The following is an 11047-nucleotide window of genomic DNA, read 5'->3' on the forward strand; positions in this document are numbered from 1 at the left end:
TCTTCAAAAATTCTTCCAAACTCTCATCAAGCCATCTCTGAACACCTAAACCCTTAAAGTAGCACCAATGAGGATATCTTTAATGTTTACCTGTGATGATGCACAGGCCTGAACTCCACTATACAGTTTAGTAAGTGCTTAAATGAATGACATCCACATAATACGTTTAACAAAACATTTTGATAGAACTTCATATTTGACCCTCCAAATAATCCTAAAGCTGCTTATCTAGTTTATAAACTTATAAAGGTCATAGAAGTTAAGTGACTGTCCATGAATCACATAGCTATAAAGCAGCAGAACAAGGTCTCAAATCTGGGTATTGAGATCTCTCTTTTGAATTTTATATACAACATATCTGTAATTTGAATCCCTTTGACAAATAGTATGTACCAGATAGACATTTGATTGAGTCATCTTGTCTGGGAAGTATGAGGTTCATCAAAATTTTTCTTCCCAGTTCAATTCTCTTGATTCTTCAGGGTGATCTTACTGTTGAACAGACTTACAAATTGGCTTAAGTACAATACTAGAGCTTAGTTCCTTAGGTAATACAGGAAGAACAAAACTCTTAACAAAAGCAAATAAGAGAGAGATAGTACTCAAGCCCTAGAAGGGAAAAAAACATACATTTCTTCTGATGAAAAAAATCAAGTCAATTAATCACACATACATTTCTAACTAGCACAGGACTGAGTATACGAATGGTAAACTGACAATCTTTTTTATTAATTTATTTATTTTTGAAAGAGAAAGAGAGAGGGAGAGAGCAGGGGAGGGGCAGAGAGAGGGGGGACAGAGGATACGAAGTGAGCTCTGTGCTGACAGCAGACAGCCCGATATGGGGCTTGACCTCACAAACCGTGAGATCATGACCTGAGCCAAAGTAGGACACTTAACTGACTGAGCCACCCAGGCCCCCTGGCCATCTGTTTTCAAATACAAGCAGTCAGGGGGCGCCCGGGTGGCGCAGTCGGTTAAGCGTCCGACTTCAGCCAGGTCACGATCTCACGGTCCGTGAGTTCGAGCCCCGCGTCAGGCTCTGGGCTGATGGCTCAGAGCCTGGAGCCTGTTTCCGATTCTGTGTCTCCCTCTCTCTCTGCCCCTCCCCCGTTCATGCTCTGTCTCTCTCTGTCCCAAAAATAAATAAATAAATAAATAAATAAAGATCAAATACAAGCAGTCAGGACAAAAAAAAAAAAAAAAAAAAAAAAAAAAAGCCCCAGTTTTGGCAAAGTACTGTAGGGAAGGAGAAAAAACAAATTTACTATTATATATTTACTGGGTTTGCTTTTGGACTATCCAAAAGCTTTGGTTAGCATTTGCTTAGCATTAGATTCTTCAGGCAACAAAGAATGATAAAGTACTACCCAAAAAATAAACAAGTCAAAGGTCTTTCATAATTATATGAAAAAAAATACTCCTGCTATCTTTAACAACACTGGTATTTCAGTGAAGCAAGCTCTGGAGGTGGTAACAAATTACCCCCAGATGTGAAATCCCAGGCTATGTTCAAGTTCAACTGTGAAGCAGATCAGCCGCAATTTGCTTCTAAATTTGGAATCAAGCAATAAACATTTGTGATCACAACTTCTGGCCTCCTCCTCTTCCATATGAATCAGAATTTTTTTAGACATTTTAAATCTAATCCAAAATTTCTCATGTTGTAGATGAGGAATTGAGGGCTAGAAAGCGAAATGCAAAACAGAAAATAAATTACAGTCACAGAAAACTTTCTCAGCAAAACACCACAGGCTCTGAATGGAAGATTCTGTTTTTACTGTGGTTTCCTGAGACTACGGTTGAGAGTAGAGTAGGGAAAATAGCCTGAATCTTTAAAAAACAAACAAACAAAAAAAAAAGAACAACAGAAAAAAAACCCTCCACATGTCCAGCATTCACTTAAAAACCTCTACAGATTTGAAGGGTCTGTCGTGAAGATCCATTCGACCCAGCTAGCTCAAAGATATATATTACTAACCCAGCTTTGATTACAGTCACTATTAGAACAACAATACAAAACTTGTCTAAAACTGACTGAAATTGACTAGCATGTTCCTCAAGGCCCATTTTACTCCTCAAACCCATTTACATAAAGATCAGTGACATGGCTACCTAGACAATGGGAAAGAAAAATTTTCACCAAACTTTAAAAAATGTTTATTTATTTTGAGAGAGAGAAAACAAGAGTGAGCAAGTGGAGGAGGGGCAGAGAGAGAGCGAGGGAGAGAGAGAATCCCAAGCAGGCTCTGCACTGCCAGCACAGAGCCCAACTAGGGGCTCAAACCCACAAACTGTGAGATCATGACCTGAACCAAAACCAAGAGTTGGATGCCTAATCGACTGAGCCACCCAGGCACCCCAATCAATTTTCACCAAATTTTTAAAAAAGAGTAAAAGATGCAAAAGAAACACTGGTTACAAAAGGATAAGAAGGCAACTGAAAAATTTTTTAGAAATTTACAAATGCACTATCTATTTCAAAATATTTTTGGAGCTACTATCATAGCACCTTTTCCTTAAAAAGCTGTATTTTTAAATTAGATGTTAAATTTGATAGTTTTGTGTATGCTAATATTAGCTTCTAATCACCTAAAACATTTGAACGTCATTTCTTCAGTCTTAAAACACAGTTCACTTTCTGTAGAGACAGAACTTGAGGGGTCGGGGTGCACAGAAAGGGAGGGAGAGGAGCAGACATTACTCCTACCGACCACTACCACTCAGTGTTAAGCATTGCCCTGATGTGATGATCACACAAGGATAACAGGCCAAGTAGGCCAAAGTTGGGGAGCACAGTCTCTGCAGTCACCCACTGAGAATCCAATGCTTGCTGGCAGGAGCCGATTAGAAATCGGCAGAGTGCAGAAGAAGCTGCTAATAGCCTCCGTGAACCTGACACGAAAGATCAGATCAAAACAGCAGGATGGAGAGCCTATTATTATTATCATTACAGAAAGAAAATAACCATTAGAAATTGACCAGAACATGAGCCTTCTCCCAATTATTTCCACAAACAGACAAGAGACTCAGATTTCTAATTAAAAATCACTAGGCACAGAGCCAAATATTTGAGTCAGCAGAGAACTTACCTAATTGTCACGCTGCATTCCCTCTCAGCCACTTGTCCTGCCTGGGTAGCTGTCTACCCTCACCCCAGCCAACCTTCAGATGAGGACTAACTAACCTTTCCCCAGATAAATATACTTCATCGAATCTGCTGATACTTGTAACTGAAATCCCCAATGCATACGGCATGTTAACAGCCATTAGGGGTTAAAGTTCTGATTAGTATACTGCATGGGAGTAGAATCCCATGAGGATTTTGCTCATTCTGCTCAACCAGGACCAAGAAGGAAATCCTGCAGAATTCCTATTCTTTGACCCCCAAACCAATGGGTGGAACAGGACTCAAGAGAAGATTAACTCGAGGGTGTGGCTGGGAATGCCGGGGAAGGTAGTATGAAGAGAGGTTGAATGTTGGAATAAGTGAGGCACTTAGAAAGTTGCAGGGGAGCTAAAGGCACTGACCTTCAGATTTCCGGGTGTTACAAAGATCCACGACAGGCTAGAAGTGGCAGCTCCTTGAACCTCCAACAGGCACATTCAGTCCTGTCAGCCTGGACTCAGCCTTGCCAGCACCAACAAGCACACACACACATTCTTCTCAGAGCTGACATACACACAACACAGTCTCTCCACAGGGCCTGTTTACTTAAGAAACCAGATGCTTTGATGTTGGGGTAGAAGTTGGGAAGTTATGTGTAAAGAAGTAGTTAATGACAGCAGCAGAGGGAGGACAGAGAAGGAGCAGCAGTTTTCTGGCTTTTAATCATAACTTTTGAAAGTTTTAAGGAAATTATCAAATGGTCTGAACCCAGGAATGAGAAGGAAATTATGTCAGCAACCGCCGTAACTCCGGCCAAGGCATTTCATCTGTTTCTTTAAGACAGTTTTCATGCCTAACCTCAAAGGGCTACTTATAGGAGGAATGTTTTGAAGCAATCCAACTTAGCAACCAACATTAATAAAATCTCTATGCTTGCTCAATTTCTCTCATGTACAAAGGTTATACATGTCATGAGCATTCCAAGCACTTAAAGGAAAGAATCAGTAAAAAGGGTGGCGTGAAAACAGTTTTGGGTTAGAGGCAAAAAGGGTATTTATTGAGCCCGAGTTTCAGGTCATTAGGGCACAGGTCTCCTAAACCAGAACAGAAAAGTGCTATCATGGTTTAGAACTACCTTGCTTTTTAAGGAAGATGAAACACCAACATATTCTCATAAGTCAAACAAACCATAGGTCCAGGAGATCTGCTAAACCCTTCTGAGGCTTTTCATTGTCCAGTCTGAATTATCTTTTCCTGGTATCATTCAGCACACCTTGAACATTTTTAGGGCATGGATTAATGTGGTCTAACACGAACAGCACATTTTAGCAAATAAGAAGAGAACCAAGAACTTCTGATTTTCCTTGGGAAGTGAATCCTGTCATCTTATGAAAAACTACTCTAAATGGCACTTTCCCAGCTGTACAAAAGTATACAATATCCCTGATAAAAAAAAGTTGTTTTGTCCTGCTGATACTTTTATCTCACACTATTTATAGTGTGAGATAAAATACTAGATAAAATACTAGATCCCCAAATACTAGATCTCTTCAATATAGTTCAGGAAGATTTATTATGACTTCTAAAAACAGAGAAGCGAAAACCAGAACAAACCACTATGTAACAATTCCTGTTAAGGAGGTGAATCTCTGGGGCACCTGGGTGGCTCAATCGGTTAAGCCATGACTTTGGCTCAGGTCATGATCTCACGGTTCGTGAGTTCGAGCCCTGCGTAGGGCTCTGTGCAGACAGCTCAGAGCCTGGAGCCTGCTTCGGATTCTGTGTCTCCCTCTCTCTGCCCCTCCTCCACTCGTGCTGCTTCTCTCTCTCTTTCTCAAATAAACATTAAAATTAAAAAAAAAAAAAAAAAAGGAGGTGGACCTCTAAGACCTGCTTTACTCAACCATGTCTAAGGTGAAGAATATTAACAACAGCTTCACTCTGGCCACATATACATGTTATAAATAGGATGGGATCTCTGAAGGAGAGATCATGGACGATGAACAAGTGCAAAAAGAGCTATTTAAAATTAGGTCACTGAGGGGCGCCTGGGTGGCGCAGTCGGTTGAGCGTCCGACTTCAGCCAGGTCACGATCTCACGGTCCGTGAGTTCGAGCCCCGCGTCGGGCTCTGGCCTGATGGCTCAGAGCCTGGAGCCTGTTTCCGATTCTGTGTCTCCCTCTCTCTGCCCCTCCCCCATTCATGCTCTGTCTCTCTCTGTCCCAAAAATAAATAAACGTTGAAAAAAAAAAATAAAAAAAATAAAATTAGGTCACTGAAAGACTAAGAAAAAAAGCTAAAAAAACAAAACAAAACACTGGAAACAGTAGCTAAATAAAATGAGAGAAACAGAGGGAAGTTTCTTTTCATATGGACCTCAAAGAACCAGATTTTAAGACCTGCTCTTGAGTAGATTTGGCCTAAGAATCCCCTGAGCCAGTTTTTTCAACCTCTAGCTTTAAAAATCAATAGTTTACAAATGACGTATCAAGTCAAGCCAATCAGGGAAGGTTCTGCAGGAATAAATCCAGGAGGAGCAGCAGGTCCTAAATTAGGTAGGTCAACCAGCAAGAGAAGAATCAAATATGGAGTAAGAATGCTGTGTCCAGCTGACTCCAGGAAGGAAGTGGTCCTGTTGTAAGTTCAGCTTCGGTACTGCAAGGCCTTTCTCAACACCCCACCGTGAGATGGAAGTCTACAACATTATTTCTTCCTCCACAAACAGGAAGTCTTCCCGGTACTCACTCCACCCAATCTGCATCCAACCAGTCCCACCCGTCAGCACTAGTTTCACCACCTTTCCACAGCTCCTGCCTGGAATGCCTTACATGGGGCTACCCGGCTACCCCTGACTGCTTGTGCCCTGACTGCAGTTGCCCTAGGGGGAGGGGGGAGTGCAGATCTGAGAATTCTGCACAGGTAACAAGTATAGTCCAGGCAGAGGGAGAATGATAGTTCAGGGGGAGACTGAGATCTGGCTGACAGGGAACGTGGCTATACATGGACAAGTGCAGTTAGCCACTCATCTCTGTCCCCCCATGCAACTCTCTTTGAAAGAGCAAGAGCTATAACAAAGAACATATTAAATTGAGAAGACATTGTGCAAATATGGGTAACAACAATTAAACTGTTAGTTCTAGAAAAACAAGAGGAAGATGCCCATGTTGCACTGCAGCAAGGAGCCAGGACCTTCTTAACAATGGGCTTTGTCAGGCCAGTAGTGTGCAAAGGTTGAGGGGCTTGTCCCCAGGGCCAGAAATGCTACAATTTCTAAAGTTGTTGACTAGGACCTAGCGCAAAGGAGAGTATCTGCAACGTGCGTCCTAACTGTTGGAAATCTTGTTAACAACAGGATGAAGACATCCTGGTCAGAGTCCAAAGCCAGGATAGAAGGTCAAATGTGAAGGCGTAAGAGAGATCACATATATACTGTCATCCTACTTCCAAGCTTGTTCCTTTGCCTATTAAAATACACACAGTAACCTAGGAACTGCCGTGGGATTTCTGAACACCCGCCTACCCACCCTGAAAGTACTGACCCAGCGAGGACACACCTTTGCTTCTGCGCAGCCCAACTTCTCCAAGCACTTAAGAGGTAATTATTCCTCCAGTTGCCTAGTGGGTTACAGCGCTATTGGATCCTAATTATTTACACAGACGCAAAAACAGCGACGCACAAGAGATTTTGACAACTTAAAAAAAAAAAAAAGAATGCCGTGAAAGTCGAAGGCTGCCTCCCCTGTGACGAAACACAGCCGCGCGGGCCGCGGCGTCCCGCGGGCCGCTCCCGGGCCGGACTCCGCCCGCCGCAGTTTCGGGGCCGCGGCGAGGCGAGCGGCCCGGGTCTCCCCGGAGGAGACGCGAGGCGCGCGGACGGAGAAAGAGGGGCGGGCTGCGCGGGCGGGGCAGGCGGCCGCCGGGGGCCCGGGGGCGGCACCTCGCAGTCCGGGCGGCACCCGGGCCCGGCGCCCGCTCACCTGGTGCGTGTTGTTGGCCAGCTTGGCGACGAAGTCCCGGACCCGGCCGCAGTCCTCGTCCTCGTCGAGCGCGCTGCGGCGCCAACGGCCGCCGCGGGGAACCGGGCCCCCGGGCGCGGCCGCGCGCAGCCCCCAGCTCACCCCGACGGGGCCGGACCAGCGCGACAGCGGCGCAGCGGGCGGCGGCGGCGCGTCCAGCCGGTCCTGGCCGAGGGTCGCCGGCGGCAGCAGCTGCAGGAGGAGGAGGAGGTGGAGGCCGAGGCCGTGGGGCCAGCGCGAGAGGCCGACCGCAGCTCCCCGGGGCCGCTCCATCGCCGCCGAATGCAGACGCCGCCGACACCTGCCGCCCGGCGCGCCCGCCCACCCCCGCCGGCGCCGCGCCACACCCCCGAGCCGGAGCCCGGCGCTCCTTGGATACGCGCAGCCGGGCCTCTCCGCCCCCATAGGCTGGCCGCCTGTCCTTCTTCCCCGGCCCACTCCTCATTGGCTCGCGTCGCCTCCGGCTTCGGGGGTCCTGGATTCGGATGCCAAGATGCGGGACTGATTGGCTGGAACGTGGCAGAGACGGCTGAGGTCATCCCCCCCATCGCCCGGCGTCTCCGGGGCCGGGCTTCCAGAGTTAGCGTAGGAGCTTCCCCCACCCCTCCCGCATAGCCCCCCGCTCTTGGCGCCCGGCCCCACTCTGGAACCCCAGGTTGGGGAATAGATTATTCCCCCGTCTTCCCCACAGACACCCCTAAAATTCCTTTCATTGCGGCAGCGCCTGGAAAATCTCTTAAGGGAATCCCTGAGCTCGCTCAGCTGGAAAAAGGGGGCTTCGTCATGAACCGGTGCTTCAGGTTTTTAACCCTCGCGTACTGGAGCACTCATTGTCTATGTAGCAGCCTTCTTGCTGCCAAAAGAGGTAAATGTGAATTGTGTGGGCTAGTCCTACGGAGGCAGATAGACATCAGGACATCCGTGACTCATGCAAGCTTGAAGAAGAGTCCTCCACCATGTATGGTCTCACTCACTTTCTTCTTCTGCAGGGAGTTAGGCCAAAGGTAGAATTGCTCATTGGTTCCCCCAGAGTTACAAAGTAGCATAGAATCAGGGGCAGGTAAAAGGGGCAAGAGAATTACCCAGTGCTTACTTTAGACAATCATTTCATAGGTGCATGTTGTCTTTACCAAAGTGCCGTAACCCTGCGGTGAGTGCATTGCACAAGTTTGGTTTTCAGTGTATAATGCCCCCTAAATCAGCACCCTGCCTTTAATCAATAAAACCCCCATGCTGTTTTCTTTATTGAAGAAACTGCACACTTAACTTTTAGAACATGCAGCGCAGGTAAAACCAGTTTTTAATCTTTACTGGCTCCGTCCCTTCAGAATGCCAGAAATTGTTCAGTAGAAAATGTAGCAAATAGATACAAAGTCTGCAAAATGTTACACCCAGATAAAGCCACTAAAAACTACTTTTAACTATAAACTGGACGTAAACCCAAATGAGAATATAATATTCACTGTAGAGCAAAATGGTGCAATGCACCCAACCCAATGTTTACATTAAAATCCTATTCATGTTAATTTGCAAGCAAAAAGATTTACAAATTTACATTTTTTTCCCAACAACCATAAGACCTGAGAAGTGAAAAATAATTTTTGAATGGCATCTGAGCAGGGTGGTGAAATCACTAGAATAGTCTTCCAAGTTCTCAGCTGCTGAAATGACAAAGCTCCATGAAAACCGGTGTACAATTTGTTCCTTTCTGTTAATTACCATGTGTCAGATTATTTTTTAAAATACAGATTATTTTTTAATCTATGCCAACTATGGAGTAGATCACAAGACAGTCAGTTCCAGCAGCATGTGATTAGCTGGGGAAGAAGAGGGGCTATAGAGGAATATTTCTTTGTTTGGGTGACACAAAGATGAATGGTCTATTGTCTTACAGCCCTGGAAGGAAAAAAGCCAACTCAACAGTGCCATCTCCTGGAGAAATTACTAAATCCACTTTTAAACTAAGTAGTAAATTGTAATTATGTGCACCTTCTCTTTTGAATATATTGCTTTTAGTTACCATATGCTTACAAAATATATATTTCCTTCCTCTAACTCTACCAGCTTCTGGGGACATGGCATTTTGCATATGGCACTGAGGAAGTGTTTTGAGTGAATAAACTGTTCTGGTATTTTACTTTTGTCTGACACAGGCACTAAATACAGAGGTTGCACTTTATCTCCCTTGTGAAATACTGCACAGAAGATCTTACCTTACTTGTAGGACTAAAATATATAGATTACTTATCTCAAAACTGTACTTTCCTCCAAGATACATTCTATAGCAGAAAGATGAACAGAAAAGTTACACATCACAAAACTATCGCTTTTCCTAGTGAGATTATTTCTGGTTCTGTTTAAATTGAACACAAGAAGTGTTGTAGAAAGTTTTAAAGTTCTACAAAAAAAAAAAAAAAACCCCACAAAGTTCCATCTCTTTCAAGAATGCTGAAATCCTTTTAAGAATTCTAAAGTTTGAGCTATAGAGGGTATGAAACTTACTGCCTCACCAGTTGTATAAGGTACAAGTAACACTGCCTGGGCAGTAAGGAGGAAAATAGTGTAAGCTGAGGCTATGGAAGATATGCTAAGATCTATTTTCCCTTAAACAATACCCATGATTCAGAGACACAACTCTCACCTCTCCCTAAAGCGGCACACTTTGTGCATGAACCTACACAGAATTAAAGGGAATGCTGTGGTCTAGTTCTCCCCACAAGAAGCTTCATGGGAGCACAGACCATACTGTTTTCACAGCTCTATTCCCAATGCCTAATACATTATTACTTGGCACATAGGAAGTTAAGTACTCAGTAAGTTTGTTAGATTTGAATAAGTAGAAATTGCGATAGGATTTTTCGGTGGCATTTTCTATCAGGATTTGATAACTGGTGAACATGAAACGAATCTCATGATTATCATATTTAAAAAGTAATCTCTACACTCAACCCTGAGATCAAGAGTCCCATGCTCTACTGACTTGCGCCAGCCAGGCATCCTACCGTGTATTTAGTAACAGGGTTAAAATAACCGTAACAGTCTCCGGAACATTGGTGACAATACACTCTGGTTCCCTACTCTCCTTATGTGTATATACAGGGCAAAAGTTTTCTTCCAAGTGTTTCCAGTCATTGTAATTTCCAAAGGCATATAAACACAAGTTTCTGTGGTTTTTTTTTTTTTTGGGGGGGGGGGGGGGGAGGAGAGTTGCCTGGAGACACAGTATGAAGTTTAGTATGAATTCAACCTACTCAAATAATCATAATTTATTTTGACATCATGGACAACTGCCTACAAATGTTAATGAAGATAATACACAATCAATTCTGCATTATCCACATATGGATTAGCCAGTCATGTTGTAGATAGTGCAAGTACATTTCAAATCTCAATGAGATTTCCCTATTACTTAGAAGGTGTGTAGGCTTCAAGGGACCTGGCATTGTAAAATCAAGAGTTGATGATTTGAAACCAGAAAATCTGAGTTCAAATCCCAACAGCTTAATTTTCTGTGTCCACGGACACACAGCCTTAGATTCTTTATCTGTATGATAATGATATCCATTTCATATGGCCATTTTGCGGGCTCCAAAAGATTCCTTAAATAATTTCAATGAGTCATAAGATGGCAGCTCTTATAGTTCTTCTTATCTTCATAAAGTGAAAATCTCTTTCCAAATTACCTATCAACACACAAGAAATGAGACAACATTGTAGTTGGCTTAATGAACTACCACCCTCAAAACATGTTGTTAACATCTCCTTCATATAAGAAATAGCAGCAAAAATACCTATTTCATCAGGTGAAACTATGGCACTGAAATGGATTCGCAATGGTATTAAGATCTTTAAACCATTGCGAACAGTTGGACAAGCTTAAGTTCATTTGCCAACATCAAGGGATTCATGAGATAGTTGATTC

The 11047-nt window shown here is 43.8% G+C and overlaps 1 protein-coding gene across 3 annotated transcripts in view; it reads right to left on the reverse strand.

Annotated features, from left to right (window-relative positions):
* Nucleotides 1-7451, reverse strand: part of SORT1 (sortilin 1) — a 68124-nt gene extending 60673 nt beyond the window's left edge. The window contains exon 1 of one of the 3 annotated variants that reach the window (XM_045478539.1): nucleotides 7087-7451. In XM_045478539.1, coding sequence (XP_045334495.1) covers nucleotides 7087-7398 — 312 coding nt within the window. In that variant the 5' untranslated portion in view covers nucleotides 7399-7451. Of the gene's footprint in view, nucleotides 1-3531; nucleotides 3622-7086 lie in introns of those variants that run through there. The other 2 variants (XM_045478538.1, XM_045478540.1) reach the window with 2 other exon arrangements.
* Nucleotides 7452-11047: the final 3596 nt, after the last annotated feature.

Source organism: Leopardus geoffroyi, chromosome C1, assembly GCF_018350155.1.
Source record: "Leopardus geoffroyi isolate Oge1 chromosome C1, O.geoffroyi_Oge1_pat1.0, whole genome shotgun sequence".
Taxonomy (NCBI): domain Eukaryota; kingdom Metazoa; phylum Chordata; class Mammalia; order Carnivora; family Felidae; genus Leopardus; species Leopardus geoffroyi.